Below are 18940 nucleotides of genomic sequence, written 5' to 3' on the forward strand. Positions count from 1 at the left end.
AGGTCGCCAAACAGATAAAAATCGCTGGGGCAATTTTCCAATGGGTAATGGGATGGGCAGGGGAAACCTCACTGAGAAGGAGACATTTGTGCACAGACCCAAAGAGATGAGGGAGGGAGCCGCCAAGATAGCTGGAGAAAGAGCATACCAAGCAGTGAGAACAGCCAGTGCAAAGGCCCTGAAGCACGAAGGGGCCTGGTGTGTGTGTATGTGAAGAATAGTGAGAAGGCCAGTGCAGCAAAGCAGGGTGAGTGGTGGGGGAGCAGCAGGAGGTGAGGTCAGAGAGGTGGTGGGGGACAGACTGTGTAGGGCCCTGTGGGCCATGGAGAGGACTCTGGCCTTTACTCTGAGTGACGGGAGCTGCCAGATGGTCATGAGCAGAGAAGGGCTGCGATCTGACTTAGGATTTAACCAGTTCCTTTTGGCTACTGGGAGGAAAATAGACAGCGGGGTTGAGGGTGGAAGCTGGGGGACCCTGAGGAGGAGGCTACAGCAGTGGTCCAGGCGAGCGATGACAGTGCTGGCAGTGGGGGGGGGTGATAAAAAGTCGTTAGATTCTAGAGATACTTTGAAGACAGACTGGATGAGTTCACCAAGATAGAAAACATCAACTAGAGAAGAGGCCCAAGGACATTTAGAGTTCTGAAACAGAGGAGGAACCAGCAAATGAGGCAGGCAAAGAGGAGAGGGAATCGCGCGGCTTCCCCGAGCAAGTAAGAGATGGATGGAGGAGCACGTAGAAGAGTCTCTTGGAGGTGAGGGAGCCCCTAGTCTTGGGGACTCCGGTGTCCCAGCAGTCTCCAGGTGGTAGTTCAGCGATGCCCTATGAGTAAACTCCCAGGGCGCCCCCAAAATGCTGGGAATAGAGGATGTGTAAGGATATGAGTTTCAGCACACGAAAGGCTTTGTCAAAAGCTGTAGCAGGTTTCCTGCCTATTAAAAATAAAACAGCTTGCCTTAGACCCAGATGTTATATGCCTAGACACAGATGATCTATGGAAGGAAGGAAGGAAGGAGCAAAGGAAGGAATGGAAGGGAGGAAAGAAGGGCAGCAAATGGGTGAATGAATGAATGGGGAGGTGGGCCAATGGATGGATAGATGGGTGTGTAGATGGATAGATGAATAGATAGACTGATACCCCCACTCCGGGAAAAACTCTTTCATACGTGTGTGTACAGAGAGAGGCATATGAGTTTATAAGTAGAAGGTTTGCTACAACAGGGAAAAGATTGGAAACAACCCAAATGTCCATCAGCAGATGAATGGTTAACCAAACTATGGTTGTCCACTCCATGGAATACTACTCGGCAATAAAAGGGAATGAACTTATGAGGCCATCATTACCTGATACCAAAATCAGACAAAGACATGACAAGGAAAGAAACTACAGACCAATATCTCTTATGAATATAGACGTAAATGAAATACTAGTAAACAGAATTCAGTAACATATAAAAGAATTATACACCATGACCAAGTGGGATGTATCCCAGGAATGCAAGATTGATTCAACAGACAAAAATCAGTCAATGTTGGGGAGGGTATAGCTCAAGTGGTAGAGCATATGCTTAGCATGCATGAGGTCCTGGGTTCAATTCCCGGTACCTCCTCTAAAAATAAATAAATAGATCTAATACCCTCCCCACAAAAAATCAATCAGTGTAATACACCATATTAATAGAATAAAGGACAAAATCCACATGATCTTCTTAATAGATGCAGAAAAAGCATCTGACAAAATTCAACACCCTTTCATGATAAAAACACTCAACAAACCAGGAATAGAAGAGGATTTCCTCAACCTGATAAAGGACATCTACAAAAAATCTGCAGTTAACTTCATATTTAATGATGAAAGACTGAAAACTTTCTCCTGAAGATCAGGAACAAGACAAGGATGTACCCTCTCACCACTTCAACTCAACATCGTACTGGAGGTTCTAGCCAGGGCAATTAGGCGATAAAAAGAAATAAAAGGCATCCATATTGGAGAGGAAGAAGTAAAACTATCTCCATTTGCAGATTGTACACAGAAAATCTTAAGGGGCACACAGCAAAGCCATCGTGTGTGTGTGTGTGTGTGTGTGTGTGTGAATAAGCTCAGCAAGGTTGCAAGATACAAGATCATAGAAAACTTAATCATATTTCTATACACTAGCAAAGAACAGTCCGCAAATGAAATTAAGAAAACAATTCCATTCACAATAGCATCAGAAAAAAATACTTGGTAATAAATTTAACAAAAGATAGGCAAGACTTGTTCACTGAAAACTATAAAACATTATTGAAAGAAATTAAAGAATACCTAAATAAATTAAAATACATCACATGTTCATCAACTGAGGACTTTATAGTGTTAAGATGGCAATTTTCCCCAAGTTGATCTACAAATTTAGTGCAATCCCTATCAGAATCTCAGCTTACTTCTTTGCAGAAATTGACAAACTGACTCTAAAATTCAAGTGGAAATACTGGGGACCCAGGATAGATATAATATTGAAAAAGAAACACAGAGTTGGAGGACTTACACTTCCCAATTAAAAAACTTACTACATAACTACGGAAATCAGGGCTGTGTGGTACTGGCATAAAAACAGATATATAGATCAATGGAATAGAATTGAGAGTCCAGAAATAAACTCATATGTTATGGGCAATTGATTTTTGACAAGTTTGCCAAGATAATTCAATAGGGGGAGGAATAGTCTTTTCAATAAATGGTGCTGGGACAGCTGGATATACACATGCAAAAGAATTAAACTGGACCCCTACTTGACACCATATACAAAAAGTAACACAAAATGAATCAAAGGCCTAAATGTCAGCACTCAAACTGTGAAACTTTTAGAAGAAAACTTAGCCATAAATCTTCATGACCTTAGATTAAGCAATGGTTTCCTAGATATGACACCTAAAGCCCAGCAACCAAAGGGAAAATAGATTAACTGGACTTCATCAAAGTTAGAAGCTTTTGGGCTCCAAAGGACACTCAAGAAAGTGAAAAGATAACCCACAAATAGGAGAAAATATTTGCAAATCACATATCCGATAAGGGTCTAGCATCCAGAATATATGAAGAATTCTTACTACTCAAAAATAAAAGGCAAATAATCCAATAAAAGTGGGCAAAGGATTGAACAGATATTTCTCTAAAGAAGACATACAAATTGCCAACAAAAACATGGGAAGACATTCAACACTGTAAGTCATTAGGGAAGTACAAATCAAAAGCACAATGAGGTACCGTATCACACCTACTAGGATGGCTAGACTCAAAAAGAAGGACAATAACAAGTGTTGGAGAGGATGTGGATAAATCGGAAACTTCATACAGCTGCTATGGAGGACACTTTTGCAGTTCCCCAAAAGGCTAAACATAATTACCATAGGACCCTGCAATTCTATTCCTAGATATACATCCAAGAGAACTGAAAACATATGTCCACGTAAAATCGTTTACATGAATGTTCGTTCATAGCAGCATTATTCATGAGAGCCAACACTGTTAATCAGATGGATAGCACAATGTAGAATTTTCATATAATGGAATGTTATTCAGCCCTAGAAAGGAATGAAGTACTGATCCATGCTACAACATGAATGAACCGTGAAAATTTTATGTTAAGTAAAAGAAGCCAGTCACAAAAGGCCACATATTGTATGATTCTGTTTATACGAAGTGTCTAGAACAGGCAAATCCACAGAGACAGAAAGTAGATGAGTTGCTAGGGTCTGGGAGGAGGGGGAAATGGAAAGGGGAGTGACTGCTAATGGGCACAGGGCTTCTTTTTGGGGTGATGAAAATGTTCTGGAATTAGTGATGATAGCTGCACAATCTTGTGAAGGTTCTAACCACTGACATGTACACTTTAAAAGGGTGAATTTTGTGGTATGTAAATTACATCTCAATTTAAAAAATGATGAATGTCACAGACATGCTGAGCAAAAAGAAGCACATACTGTGTGATTCCATTTATATGAAGTTCAAAAACAGGCCCCAAACCCCCAGTATCATTTCTTATATATGCATACATACATATGCAGTGATGGAATAAAAATATTTACGATGAAGATAAACACCAAACTTAAGGCAGTGGAAGGAGAGAGGGAAATGAAATTGGTGCAAGGACTTCAACCATATCTGTAATATCATATTTCTTTTAAAAAGGATCTGAAGTAAATAGGACAAAATATTAACATTTAACAAAGGTGAATGCTTTTTCTCTTAAAAACCACAGTGGTTTGGTTCTAAGGCAAACGTTTGACTCCTTAGCAGACTTAGGTTGATGTTTCTCTGGGTGCTATTGACAGAGAGGGGAGCCGGGCTCTGTCCTACCCCTGGTGGACTTCACAGTCTGCGAGAGGCAAAACAGTCCAAATGTCACGGGTTTGGACCAAGTTCTGGAGCCCAGGAGATGCTAGGAGGGAGGGAATCAGTCAGGGAAGGCTTCCGGGAAGAGAGGCCATTGGGACTGAGTCTTACTTAAATGGAGGCCTGACAGAAAGGACGCTTGGCCCAGACACCCCACCCCCACCCCCGCCCCCGCCCTCGTCAGTCTCCCCCAAAGCCTGGCCTGGCCCTGCCGATTCCCTTATCTGCCCACTCCCAGCTGCCTCCCTGCTGGCTGAACTGTCGCCACAGACTTCTGGGCCTGTGCCCCCTCCACGGGGATGGGGGAGGGAATGGGGTGAGGCCTGGGCTCAGAGCCGCAGGGTTTTGGTTCTTGATGGAGGCAGAGCCCTGAGGCCCCCACTGTGCACCCTTTATTTCCCTTCCTGAGCCCTTTCTCCGCTCCAGTTATGAAGAAATGGACTGTGAGCCCAGCAGCCAAACCCTGGTCTGAGACAGGCCTCCAGCCTGCCCTTCCCAAGGAGGGCAGATTTCCCTACCTCACCCGCGACACTGCAACAGCTATTGCTAGTAATAATAGCAATGAAAGAGTTACCATTACGGAGCTCACCATCTACGGTGTGCCAGGCAGGCCCTGTGATGAGTGGCCTCTCAACAACGCTGGACGTGGGTTCCATGATTGTACCCATTTTCCAGGCAAAGAAACTGAGGCTCAGAGGGTGTCCTGCCCAAGAATCACGCAGCAAACCAGTCAGAGCTGAGACAAGAACCCAGGGCCTCAGACGAACATCTTCATTTCTCTGCGCCTACTCTTAAGTCTAGAAGATGGGGGCAATTATATGCACTTACACCACCCAGGCAAGAAAAGGATAAAATTATGTAGGGAGAGCACTAGCACGGTGCCTGGGGTGGCCGGGCAAATAATGCTGCTGCTGTTGCTATTATATTAAGTGCTAGGGAAAGTATTAGTATCAGAATTAGTAGTAGTAGTAGTATTACCATTAGTGTTGCTGATAGAATTAAAAGAATAATAATTATTAGTTCTAGAATTAATATTAGTATTAATAAAAGTATGTGTGTTCGATTAGAATTAGTATTACTACCATCATGTTAAAATTAACATTAGTGTTAATATCAATATTTGAATTAATATTAGTATTAGTAATTAGAACTAGTATGGGTATTGGTGTCAGCATATTATTAGCACTAGTACTAGAATTAGTAGTAGTGCTAATAAAAAATGGCCAAATATCATCCTTCATATACAGTAGGTACTCAATAAATAAGTAAGAATACTTAGCATTTTTTGAGATTTCAGAATCAAATGTGTTAAAATCACTTAATGGATTAAATCTCATTTAGTCACCCTAATCACCCTGCTACTATTACCCTATCTTTCCAGAGGGGACAGTAACTCACCCAAGGCCACATGCCAGTCAGTGGTGAGGGCGGTCTATAAATGAGGGGGTGCTGGCTCCAGAGAGGATGCCCTGAGACCATCACCACTTGAGTCATAGGAGTCTTTGTCCTTCTTACTGATGAGGGCTTGGCACAGAGTGGGACATACAGCAGGGGCTCAATAAATGGCCTTGTTCTCTTCCCTTCTCAAATCTCCCATTTTGCATATGAGGACATTGAGGCCCAGAGAGGTAAGATGAGGATGGTAAACTCCCTCTGGGGTGGGCCAGTGAGTGAGCAGATCCCACTGATCCAGGCCTCAATCCTCGCCCTCTGCCGTCAGTGGGTCTCAGTCTCCTCATCTATAGAATGGGTGGTCAGCAGAGCACCCTATCCCATGGAGTCCTGGGGCCATGATTGGGCTGTCTTACCTACTGTCCTACAGGGACCCAAGTTGAACACCTACTGTATACATGTGTGTTCAATGATTTTACATGAAGAAAGTGCTCTGAAAAGGCCAGGCACAGGTCTGTGTCAGCATGAGACACTGGTTGTTGTTGTTATTTCGGAGAGGGAGGTAGGACAGGGCAAGAAGGTGGGGACTGAGGTGCGGGGGCCCAGTGACTCTCTGGAGGTCCCTCTCATCAGGCTGAAGGCAGAGCCACAGGCCACATGGGTCCACATCAATCCATACCCTCTCCCTTCCCCCCACCCTGGTACCACCTGCCCAGGGTCTCTTGGATGTCCTGCCCAGCTGCCACCTGGGGTCTCATGGACGTCCTCTCAAGACTCTCTGTCTCTGAATCTCTGTCACTGTCCCCCGCTCTACAACGTCATCTTTGTCTCCCTTCTCAGTTTCTCCGCCTGCGTCCTGCATCCTTGGCCTCTATCATTTCCAATCTTTATCTTTCGTCTTCTGTCCAACTCTACCTGTCTCCCGTTCTCTCTCTGCCTCTTTCTAACTGTCCTGAACTGTCTCTGGCTCTCTCTGTGTGTCTCTCCCCACTCCCCCACCCTGTCTCTCCTTTCTTCCTGTGCCCTCTTTCTGCCTTCTTCCAGCTCTATGTCTATTTATCCCATCTCTCTGTCTCTCTCTGCCTCTCTCCTCTCTCCCTTCAATTCTCTTTCCCTTCCCCCACCCTATCCTACTCCACAAGGAGCCGCAGAGGAACCAACCCTAGGTCCCACCTGTTTCCCGCCTCCAAAGCCGCATGGCGGGCAAGAAGTTGAGGCCGCTGTCTCTGGGTGCCCCCCCGAGCCCCGCCCCCCACCCCAAGACAGCCTGTTACCGCGGAGCCAACAGCCACAGTGGCCTCCATCTGATAAGACTTATCTGCTGCCCCAGGGCAGGCCGGAGCTGGCGTAAGCCCCAGCGGGGCACTGAGTGAATGTGCCCCAGCCTCCCGCCAATCCTGGCCTGGCCCCTGGGGTGGGCCAGGGTCCTGAAGATGTCCCATGGACATCTTAGTTCAAATTTCCACCAAACCTCTCTGAGCCTCATTCTTCTCACCTGCAAAATGGGTGCGGTCACATCCCTCCTCTCCCTGTGGCCAGGAAGACACATACATAAGGGCCTAACTCATACCTGGCTAAGCACACAGTAGGAGCTTTACAAACACTCACTGAAAAGCCCAGCAGAGTCATGAAACCGTATCTGCTATTTTCATTTTATCTTGGTTTCAGCCCATTTTGTTTGGCTGGACACTGAAGTCCACAGAAGTTCAAGTTAAACAGGGTCCAAGAATCCACGGGGTGGGCAGGTGGGGTGGAGGAGGGCCCCCACTGCCCAAGAGGTGCCCCATCAGCAGGGGGCCCGCCCCCTCCCCTGGCCCGCCCCACCCACTGGGGCACCAGCCACTCCCTGGGGAGGAGGGAGGAGGGAGAGGGGAGGGAGGGAGGGAGGGAAGGAGGAAGGGAGCCTCAAAGGCCAAGGCCAGCCAGGACACCCCCTGGGATCACACTGAGCTCGCCACATCCCCAAAGCAGCTGAACCCTCCGCACCAACCAGCCCAGGTTAGTCTCAGCCCCTCAAGAGCCCCCGGCAAGGCAAACCCCGGGCCTGCTGCCCCTTACTTCAAGGCTACTCCCCCAGCCTGCTCTAGGCTCTCCAACCCACCACTGGTCTCCAAAATGTCTACCACCCCTGAATCCCCTGACAGCTCCTCCAGACCACCTCTGTCTTTCCAACCCCAATCTCTACCCCAAAATACTCTCCAAACCCCACCTCTCCCTGCCCCAACTCCCATCCACTCCTTCCAAGATAGCTATGTCTCTCTGATCCCTTTATTCTACTCACCAGACCCTATCCCTGCTCCTAAACCATGCCTTCATCCCCCTAAATCCTACCTCTGCCCCAAATCTGATTTTTACTCACCCAAACTAGTCTCTGTCTCTGAATTCTCCCCTAAAGCTTACTTTTGATCCCCCACACCTATTTTTGCTTCCCAAGCCCTTGTCTACTCCACAACATCCTTGTCTTGGCCCAAGGTTCTCTCTAGGACGTCCCAAGACTGCTTCTGGCCTGCCAAACACTACCTCCACACATGCTCTTACCCCCATCTCTGCCTCTCAAACCCCGTATTTGTTCCCTGTGACTTCTCTGACCTCTCAAAACCATTTCTCTCCCCTAACCCTTTGTCTGTGCATTGAAATGTCTTTGTCACTCCAAACACCAGGTCTACCCATCCAAATCTGTCCTGTTAAATAAATCCTCATGTCTGCTTTCCCTAAACCCTATCTCAGCCCCAAAATATTTCTCTGCCCCTCCAGATCTCCTTTCTGCCCCGCAATCTTTCTCTACCCTAATTCTATCTCAGTTCTCAAACTTCTCCTGTGCTCCCATAACCCATCTCTAATCATCAGACATGTTTCTGCCTGTCCAAACTCCCTCTTGGTCCAGCAAAATCCTTGGACCTTCAGACTTTTCCATGATCTTCAGAATCCATCTCTGACCCCTGAACTGTATCTCCAACTTCTCAACTTTCTTGCTTTCAAACTTGGCCTCTGATCCCCAACCCTGTCTCTGCTTTCCCAACCTATTTCTGATCCAAAAATGTGACCTTTCAAGGCTTTCTCAAATCTGCTTCCTCCAACTCCATAGCTATTCCCCAAACCTCTGACTCCTCAAACTCATATCTGACCCTCAAACTCCACCTCAAACTCTCCCAAGACTCATCTGCCCCCAGATCCAACCTCTGCTCCCCTCAGTCCCAAGGGACCCTCCCTTGGGGGCTGGGGTAGGGACGTTACCTGGGGTGAGGGGCTGGGCCGAGGGAGAGTTGAGGGTGCCGGCCTGCTGCCTGCCGCCCGTTGGGGCAGCACTTACTCTAGTGGGGCAGCTGATAAGGAGCTTTCATATCCCCCAGCCTTGAGATAAACTTTATCTCTGTCCGGAGAGTGATAACTGGGGGTGGGGGGTTGGGCCCCTGCCATGGGAGGGGTGGGCAGTCCTGGACCTGCCAAGGTGTAAGGTGCAGGGACGAGGGGGGCAATGGCACTGGAGGGAGATGGTGGGGGTGGCGAGGTGAGGATGAGGGGATAAAGGAACAGTGGTGACAGAGACAAAAAGAGCAAGAGACAAACAGGGAGATAGGTGAGGGGAAAACAAAGAAAGAGATGGAGAGAAAAAGAGCAAAAGACAGAGATGTGAGAGAGAGGACAAACAGAGAAAGAGTAAGAGAGCTAAAGAGCCAGCAGGAAAGAGGGGTGACCCAGGAACAGAAGAGGAGAGTGAGACAGGAACGCAGAGAAAGAAACTCACAGATAGAGAAAATCATGGTGAAACAGAGAGGAAAAGAGATGGAGTCTGAGAAGAGGAGGCAAGACACTCTCACCAGGGAGAGACAGCAGGGACTGTCTCTCGGCCTCGAGGAGGTTGGTGGCAGGCACGCTGACAGGCCCATCTCTTCCCTGCACAACCCCTAACCCCAGGCCCCACTCTCAGCTTGTCTACACAATGGGACACATAGGCAGGCAAAATGGTCCTCTCCTCTGTCTCTGTCACTTCACCCAACAGACAGACTGAGGTTTTCAGATTAACAGGGCAAGTCAGGGGCAGGGGAAGGGTTCTTGACTCCTCATCCTGGGCTGTACATGGAAGGATATGGTCAGGGATATGGGGATAGTCAGACAGACATGGAAGTAAGGCCAGAGAGCCCAGAGAGAGAGGAGGGAAGAGACAAACAAGCAGAAAGAGACAGAGGGAGGAGAGATGTACAGACGTTCAGAGAGAGATCAGTGGAGAGAGAGAGAGAAGAGAAACAGAAAGAGACACAGAGACAAACAAAAAGAGATAAAAAGATGGAGAGAGACAATCAGGCAGATAGAGACATGGGACAACAGAAAAAGGGAGAGGAAAAAACATTAGGTGTTTATAAAAGCACAGAGAAAGAAGCAAGATATATCATGGTGCATAGAAACATGGGCGGGAAACGCAGAAAGTGAGACTTGAGAAGAAACAGCGTCAGGGAGAAAGAGACACAGGGAGGCAGAGATACACACAGGGAGGCAGAGATACGTACAGGGAAGGACAGAAGCAAAAGGGGCAGAGAGACCCAGCTACTATCTCATAGGTCTTAGCTCGACCCCTTTCGCTGCCTCTTATCTGGCAGATGGGGAAACTGAGGCCTGAGGATGGTGGGGACTAAAGGAAATTGAAAGCAGAACTATGGCAGACAGCCCCAGTGGACAGGGTATGGGTAGAGGGAACACCTCCCACCTGTCCCCCTCCTCAGAGGAAGCCAGTGGCCTTGGGGTGATTTCAAAAGTTGGGCGGGGATGGCAGAGATAAGCAGGGGGGTACTGACCCCCCCATGGAGCAGGGAGGAACTGAGGGGGCCCTCTGTCTGCAGACCCAACGGAGGTGGGGGAGGGGAGAGTCAAGCCGGAAACCATGGGGTTTCTGAGAAAGTCAGAAGGCAAGATGCAACAGATAGGGATGAAGTTGGGGAGCACAGGAGGGTGAACCCCAAGGTCTGGGAGGTGACCAAGGAGTTCAAGGGACTTTGGTTCTGCACCCCAGCGCACCCCACCTAGACTCTTCAAGAAGGGGTGGGGAGGGAGGGCGGGGGCAGAGGAAGAAGAGGAAGTGGAGGAGAGGAAAATGCGGAGAGGGAGAAAGATGAGCAGAAAGGGAAGGAGAGGAGAAGGATGAAGACAAGGGGGGAGGGGCTGGAGGGTTGGGAAGAGGGGGAGGAGGAAAGAGGAGTGGAGGAGATGGAGAAAGGGGAAGCGGGGAGGTGGCTGAGAAAAAGGGGGGGGAGAAGGAAGAGATGGAGGGAGAGAAGAGAAGAGGGACCTGAGAGAAAAAGAGAAATGGGGAAGGAAGAGGAGGAAGGGAAGAAGAGGAAGGAGGGAGAGAAGGAGGGATGGAAAGAGAAGGAAGAGGAGGGAGATGAGAAGGAAAGGTAGTTGAGAGGAGGGAGGAAGAAGAGATGGGAGGAGGGAGAGGAGAAGAGAGGGAAGAGGAGGAAGAGGAGAGGGAATGAGAGGGAGGAGGGAGAGGAGAAGAGAGGGAAGAGGAGGAAGAGGAGAGGGAATGAGAGGGAGGAAGTAGAGGGTGCAGAGGAGGGAGACGAGGAGAGGAAAGATAACCGGGAAAGAAGGGGAAAGAGGGATGATGGGGAGAGGATGGAGTGGAAGATAAGGGAGGAGAGAGGGGAAGAGGAGGGTACTAGGGAGGTGGAAAGGGGGAATATGAGAATTGAGGGGATGGAGTGGGAGGAGGGAGAAAGGAGGGAAGAGGGGTGGAGAGGGAAGAGGAGTGGAGAGGGGAGAGGAGGGTTTCTCTGTCTGAGGACCCCTCCTGTCTTCACAGGCCAAACCCCAGAGGCCCCATGGAGTTCCCTGGCCTGGGGGCCCTGGGGACCTCTGAGCCCCTGTCCCAGTTTATGGACCCGGCCTTGGTGTCCTCGCCACCAGAATCAGGGGTCTTCTTCCCCTCTGGGCCTGAGGGCTTGGACACAGCAGCCTCCTCTACCGCCCCCAGCACCGCCACAGCTGCAGCTGCCGCACTGGCCTACTACAGGGATGCTGAGGCCTATAGACACTCCCCAGGTAACTTCTTTGGGTGGCTGTCTTGGCACTGGCTCCGTACTGTTGGGTTTGCCATGGAGGCCCTCAGCTAGGGCAGAATCCTAGTAGAAGGTCACCCTGAAAATGGCCAGAAGGTCACCCTTCACATGGCTGTGCTGACCACTTCCCCTAGTGGAGTCCAGACCTGGGAATGCCAGTGCTCCTAACCTGTCATCTTGGGGTAGCCATACTGGGAAGCAATGTTGGAAGTAGGTGGTGGCCTGAGTTGCCAAGTGATCTATGGGGCTCCAAATTCCAACAAGCTACCCTCAAAGGTTAGAGGTTACTGCAGTTGCCAGAGTGACCAGAGGGGCTCAGGACCCAGGGATCACCCAATGGCCAGCAGCTGTTCTGGTCACCTGTGGAAAGGTTGGAAACTTGACTGCCATGTTGGGGCTGTTGGGGAAGCATTAGACTGAAAGCAGGATGACTTTAGACTGATCGCTCCTCTTCTTTCCTCCTTCCTTCCCATACTCACCCCTTCCCAACAGTCTTTCAGGTGTACCCATTGCTCAACTGTATGGAGGGGATCCCAGGGGGCTCACCATATGCTGGCTGGGCCTATGGCAAGACCGGGCTCTACCCCGCCTCGACTGTGTGCCCTACCCGTGAGGACTCCCCATCCCAGGCCCCAGAAGATCTGGACGGGAAAGGCGGCAGCAGCAGCTTCCTGGAGACCTTAAAGACAGAGCGGCTGAGTCCAGATCTACTGACACTGGGGCCTGCACTGCCTTCATCAATCCCCGCCCCCAGCAGTGCTTATGGGGGCCCTGACTTTTCCAGTACCTTCTTTTCTCCCACTGGGAGTCCCCTCAATCCAGCAGCCTATTCTTCCCCCAAGCTTCGTGGAACTCTGCCCCTAACCCCCTGTGGTGAGGTTCTCAAAAAGGGACTGGGAGGGGGAAGGTGAGGTGGGGGGAATCCAAGGGAAATTTGGGCTGAGCCTGGCACCCTCTTCCCCTCTGTCCATCCCAACAGAGGCCAGAGAGTGTGTGAACTGCGGAGCAACGGCCACTCCGCTGTGGCGGCGGGACAGGACGGGCCACTACCTGTGCAATGCCTGTGGCCTCTATCACAAGATGAACGGGCAGAACAGACCCCTCATCCGGCCCAAGAAGCGCCTGGTAAGACCCAGGCCTGCCGCCCCTGCTGTTCTCACCCTGCGCAGGGATCTCCGTCCTCAGGCTCTACAGGAACCCACATCCCCGACCCCTTCCCCATTCACCTGGAACCCAGCTCTGTGCAGGACCGCCTATTCTCACAGGCTGCAAGCAGGAATCCCATCCTCCCCCTGCACCACAGTTTTCATCCTCGGCTTCACCCTGGGATCGCCTTGGGGCATTTTAAAACCACTGGGTCTGAGGTCCTCCCCTAGATGTGCTCTTTTAATTGGTCTGGGGTGCTGCCTGGGCATCAAGACTGTTTCTAACTCCCCAAGTGATTCCACTAGACGGCCAAAGTTGGGCACTACTGGTGCAGTCTCACGCACAATACCCCAAACCCCTACCCTGTCCTCACCCACACAGAACCTGCAGCCCCTACCCTGTAGGAAGCTCTGCCTTCAACCTGACCTTCACCTCTTGGGTCCTCCACCCCTCAGTGCACTGATCCTCACATTCTCTCTCCCCCAGATTGTCAGCAAACGGGCAGGTACCCAGTGCACCAACTGCCAGACAACCACCACCACACTGTGGCGGAGAAACGCCAGCGGGGATCCTGTGTGCAATGCTTGCGGCCTCTACTACAAGCTACACCAGGTGAGGCCCCTCCAAGCCTCCTTCCTCTCCTCCCACTTCCCTTCCTACTCCTTCCTTCTCTTCCCTCCATCTTCCTCCATCCACCCTCCACCATCTCCACCCTCCCTCCTCCACTCCTTCATCTCCTTTGTCCCTTCTACTCCCTCCTCCCTTCTGGCCATCACCTAACTCCCACTCTCCCCTAGACCGGGGGCAGCTCCCATCAGCCTCAGAGGTCTCCCCAAGCTCAGAGCCTCACAGTCTCAGGATTCTTGAGGGCAATACCTGTGCCACACCAGGGGCGCACTCCTCTAGTCCTTGAACTGAATTCCCTGGTCTTAAGAAGTAGGGTGGAGAGAACATCCCCAGTGGAGATACAGCAAAGATGTGGAGTTGGGAAACACCCATGGCCTCCTTTTTGGCAGGTGAACCGACCACTGACCATGCGGAAGGATGGTATTCAAACTCGAAACCGCAAGGCATCTGGAAAAGGGAAAAAGAAACGGGGGTCGAGTCTGGGAGGTACAGGAGCAGCTGAAGGACCAGCTGGTGGCTTCATGGTGGTAGCTGGGGGCAGCAGTAGTGGGAATTGCGGGGAGGTGGCCTCAGGCCTAACATTGGGCCCCCCTGGTACTGCCCATCTCTACCAAGGCCTGGGCCCTGTGGTGCTGTCAGGGCCTGTTAGCCACCTCATGCCTTTCCCAGGACCCCTGTTGGGCTCACCTACAGGCTCCTTCCCCACAGGCCCTGTGCCTCCCACCACCACCACCACAGTGGTGGCCCCACTCAGCTCCTGAGGGCACAGAGCGTGGCCTTGGGGCAGGGCTGGTGTCCCTCTTCCTCTTGTAGCCAGCAGTCTGTAAAACCCAACCCAACCCTCTGGGCCCCAGACAACCCCTGGCCTGGATCTTCAAGGCTTTTGTAAAATAAAACCACCAAAGTCCTAAAATTGGAGGTGTGAGTCTGTGTGGGACTGAATAAAGATGGGGGCGGGGGCGTATTAGTGTCTGTGATTCTTCGATGACAGTGTGTGGCTGCAATGTGTGACCACTTGAGATGGCACATGGAATGATTCATGGTTGTGTGCTAGTTACTATGTGTGATGATTGGGACAGTATATGTGAAATTGCATGTGACAGCATCCAGGTTGCATGAGACAGCACGTGTGTCCCCATGTCACGGGGAGAGATGGTGTGTGACGTGTGGTGGGGATGAGGCTGTATGAGACGGTGTGCGTGACTGTGTGAGCGGAGGTGGGAATGTGCAGGTGACAGCGTGTGCCAAGGAGACGTGTGGGGTTGGGTCCGTGTGATTGTGCACCACTCGGGGTGATCTTTGAGACAGCACCACAGCACAGAAGCTGATCTGTAAACATTTCTGGAACGCTGAACAAGATGTGTGTATGACGGTGAGTGAGGCGTAACAGTGGGACCCTGAGCGGCTACGCGTCATGACGTCTTCAAGGGGATGGTAACAATACCTCTGGGCAAGTCTGTGTGTGTGTGAATTTATCATGTGGTGTGTGCCATGTCAGTATCTCCGAGTCACTGACGATGTGAGCAGCCCTGTGTACACTTACTTATGCAAGCATCAACGTGTACAGTTTCAGTTTGTGTAAGCTGGGGATGCTCTCCCAAGGGACAAAAGACATGTTCAGGACAGGAAGGGGAGAAAGGGGTGGGGCGGGAATGGTGGCCATCAAGAAGGTCAGAAGGCCAGTGTGGGACCATGAGGTTGTCCATGGACCTTTCTGTCACTCATCTCTTATCTCTCTCGGCCCAGCTCGGCCTGCAGCCCTATGGGGAATAGTAGAGAATGAGAATAGGAGACTAAGAGGACAAAATAACCTCTGGGGGTGATAGACTTCACAGGTCAGGAAGCCCCTCAATGTGCCGTCTCCCTCCCTAAGACACCTACTCACCTGTGTAAAGTGTTCCCCCAAAAGTGGCATCTGTTCCTCCATTTAACAAAGCCTTTCAGGGGAGTGTGTGTGCGCTGAGTTGGGGGACGTCCTAAGCCAGACAGGATAAGTAGGTCTCCTGAGGTGACACAGCTGGTGGCCCGGGGCTAGACAGGCTCCATGGCTTAGGCTCCGAGCTACCCAGTGACTCCTAACAGCAAGCAGCACTTTTCACTGCGTGCCCACTATGGGTCAGCAATGGCTGAGGGGCTTCAGTTGCTTGAGTTCGTGAATATCTGGGAAAAAAAAAGACACTGAGGAAAGTATACTCATCCTCATTTTACTAATGAAAACCCAAGGCTCAGAAGTGCTGAATAATTTGCCCTGAGCACACTAAGTGTAAGGAGTGGATTTTAGACGGGCAACCCCCCACTACCGCCAAAGAGTCCTGCTCACACTTAATGGGCTCCTTCTCTTTACAGTTTCTTCCCTGGAGCCCCAGACATGGGATTGGGGGCCCGCACACCCTGAACACAGCAGGGGTGAGCAGCTGTCCTCAATAGAACAGCACCCCTTCAGCAAGTCATCACACTAGCCCACTCAAGAAACACAGCAGTCTACCCTCATCACAGGGATGGTCCAGAACAGCTCTGGCCCTGTAAAAGCCTCCTGCCTAGCTGCCCCCACCCCAGAAGCCAAGCCCTCTCACCCTGTAGGAGCCCCTGTCCTCGTCTGGAACAGAAACCCCTCTCAGAACCTGTGTGGAAATGTGCCTGATCCCACCTTGTTCAGGAACGCCAGGCCTCACCCCCTAGAACAGCTGCCCTAGCCTGGTACAGGAAACTAGTTCTGGAACCTGAGGGAGCCCTTTCTCTAATTATCAATAAGAAACCCATCCTGAGCCTGGACAGGGTCACCAGCCCTCCCCTTGCCCAGGAGGAACCTCTGCCTTACTCCTGATAGGAATCCCTGGACTCCCACTGTAAGGACGCCCCTGCACTGCCCCCAAGATATTGCCTGTCCTGATCCTTGTCCAAAGCCTCAGTCTCTTTATAGGAATCCTGTCTTGACCTTGGACAGGACACCTCTGTCCTCACACTGTACTGGAGCCCTGCCCTCCAGGTAGCATTTTTTAAATATTTAACTCACAATAAAATCTGGTTCTGAACCACCGGCCTGGCTCTCTGTAGAAATCCTCTTCCTCAACCTCTTCAGGAACCCTAAGTATAGAACCCTTTGCCCCCCCACAGATGACAACTCCCGACATCACTCTGCACAATAATCCTGATCTCACAACCCACCCCGAAGAGTCCACAGGAACCCATGATCTAACTCTCAACATGAACTTGAACTTACACAGAAAGCCCTTTCCTGATGCTGTGTCAGAGACGCCTGTCCTGGTCCTTACTTAAGTCCATATCTCATCCTATACAGGCATCTATGGCCTCACCTGGCACAGGACCCCCTTCCCAGACACTGTACAGGGATTTCTGTCCTCACCCTACCCTAGCTCCATGGCCCTGACCCTCTACAGGAAGCCTTGCCTACAGCTGTATTGGAACTTCTGACCAGACTCTGCAGAAAACCTTTTCCTTACTTTCAACAGAAATCCTAACCTGACTCATTCATATGAATCTCCGACCTGATCCTTTATAGGAACTCCTAACCTTCCCCTCTGGAAACACTCTCCTGACCCTGCACAGGAAGCCCTGATATGACTCTCTACCACAGCCCCTGCTCTGGCTTTGGCCCGGAAGCCCCACCCTCGCCCTGTATAGTAGCCCTGTTCTGACCCAATAGAAGAAATACTAACCTGAATCTCTGGAGGTAACAGTGTCCGACCTCTGCACGGGATCTTTGTCCTGACACTGCACAGGACCCCCCTCCTTCTGAGTGCCAGCAGGAACTTGGGTCCTGAGCTGGTACAGAAAATCCCACCCTCACACTCAACGGGAACCTTTGGCTCTTGAGAGACATCCAAGAAACAAACCAGTATAAAAATCACCTGTACTGTATAGGAACCTCTGCTCTGACCTTGGTAAACAATCTACAATCTGAATCACCATGATCACCTGTCCCGCCTGTACAAGAACCCCTAGTCTAACCCCAACAGGGTCACCTGATTTGTCTGTCCCCAGGAGCCTAACTCTGATCTCATATAGAAATACTTGGCCTGAGTATGCTGTGATCCGCTGGCCTGACCCTCTACAGAAAACCACCCTCCTGGCCTCTAAAGGAGCAGCTAATCTTCATCTGCACAGCAACAACAAAAAAATGCCTTCACATTCTTCCCTCTCACTGTACAATGTCTCCACTCCTCATATTTTTCTACAAACCTGCCTTACCAGGAAATAGAATCATTCTCCTGACCTCGGACAAGAAACAATAACTTGGCCCTAAAGAGAAAGCCCTACTTACACCTACACGAGAACTCTTGTCCCAATACTTTATGAGGGGGAGGTAATTAGGTTTCTTCACTGATTTCCACTTAGATGTGGTACTGGGGATTGAACCCCTGACCTCTTGGTTGCTGAGCATGCACTCTACCACTTGAGCTATCCCCTTCCCCCTTGTCCCAATACTTTTAAAGGGAATTCTCTTACAGCAGTGCTATCCAATAGAAATACAATTCGAGCCACATGTGTAATTTAAATTTTTCATGTAGCTGCATTGAAAAGAGGAAAAATAGGTAAAATTAATTTTGATAATACACTTTACTTTACCCAATATATTTAAATAGTTGACCCTTAAATAATGCAGGGGTTAGGGGCACTGACACCCACGTGCAGTTGAAAACCCATGTATAATTTACAGTCAGCCTTCTGTATTCTTGGTTCCTCCATATCTGCAGTTTAACATCCATGGAGTCAACCAACCTCACAGTGCAGTACTGTAGTATTTATTGAAAAAATAAACTGCACGTAAGTGGACTCAGCTCAAACCCGTTTTGTTCAAGGGTCAACTATATTTCATTTCAATACATAATCAATATGAAAGTTATGGAGATATTTTTTCATACCAATTTTTTTGAAATCCAGTGTGAATTCTACACTTACATCTCAAGTTGGACTGGCTACATTTCAAGAGCCCAGTAGCCCCGTGTGGCTAGTGGCTACTGCACTGGACAGCATAGTTCTGCAGTCTATAAAATCCTGTAGCATGCACAATTATAGGCTCTTCAATCCTGTTCCCTTTCTTCCTGAGCTCATTTACTTTTCCAACCTCCCTTACAGTTAGATATGGACATGTGCCAGACTTCTGACCAATAGAGTATGGGCAGAGTAACATACACTTCCAGGCCTGGCCCATAAAAGTCTCTCAAACAGTTCTCCATGATACTCTTTCCCCATCTACCAGATGAATAGTGTGAACTCCAAGCGTTCAGAGGAGAGCAGAGGTGCAAAATGGAAGTTGTCTGGGTCCATGAATAACCAGTAATATTCATATTGGATTTCACATGAGTTAGAAATAAACATGTGTTT

The 18940-nt window shown here is 49.8% G+C and overlaps 1 protein-coding gene and 1 long non-coding RNA gene across 3 annotated transcripts; one reads left to right on the forward strand and one right to left on the reverse strand.

Moving 5' to 3' along the window:
• Positions 1-4295: 4295 nt before the first annotated feature.
• LOC116277753 (uncharacterized) lies at positions 4296-15746 on the reverse strand. The gene is made up of 3 exons (XR_012067461.1): positions 15480-15746; positions 13844-14041; positions 4296-4419 (listed from the first exon to the last, which is right to left on the reverse strand). It is a non-coding gene; the product is annotated as an uncharacterized lncRNA (long non-coding RNA).
• On the forward strand, positions 7683-14503 carry GATA1 (GATA binding protein 1). Of its 2 annotated transcripts, XM_072955966.1 has the most exons (6): positions 7683-7763; positions 11566-11804; positions 12314-12694; positions 12801-12946; positions 13454-13579; positions 13984-14503. In XM_072955966.1, exons 2-6 carry the CDS (start codon positions 11585-11587, stop codon positions 14353-14355), a joined length of 1245 nt encoding a protein of 414 aa, XP_072812067.1. In that variant the 5' UTR covers positions 7683-7763; positions 11566-11584; the 3' UTR covers positions 14356-14503. The 2 variants fall into 2 exon arrangements, with proteins under 2 accessions (XP_072812067.1, XP_031528307.1); XM_031672447.2 differs by lacking the exon at positions 7683-7763 and having other exon boundaries at positions 11375-11804.
• Positions 15747-18940: the final 3194 nt, after the last annotated feature.

Source organism: Vicugna pacos, chromosome X (genome assembly GCF_048564905.1).
Source record: "Vicugna pacos chromosome X, VicPac4, whole genome shotgun sequence".
NCBI lineage: Eukaryota > Metazoa > Chordata > Mammalia > Artiodactyla > Camelidae > Vicugna > Vicugna pacos.

Coding starts and splice junctions, on each gene's coding strand:
- GATA1 (XM_072955966.1), top strand. CDS start 11,585: ATGGAGTTCCCTGGCCTGGGGGCCCTGGGGACCTCTGAGCCCCTGTCC. Junction 12,947..13,453: donor TCCGGCCCAAGAAGCGCCTG/GTAAGACCCAGG, acceptor TCTCTCCCCCAG/ATTGTCAGCAAACGGGCAGG. Junction 13,580..13,983: donor TCTACTACAAGCTACACCAG/GTGAGGCCCCTC, acceptor CCTTTTTGGCAG/GTGAACCGACCACTGACCAT.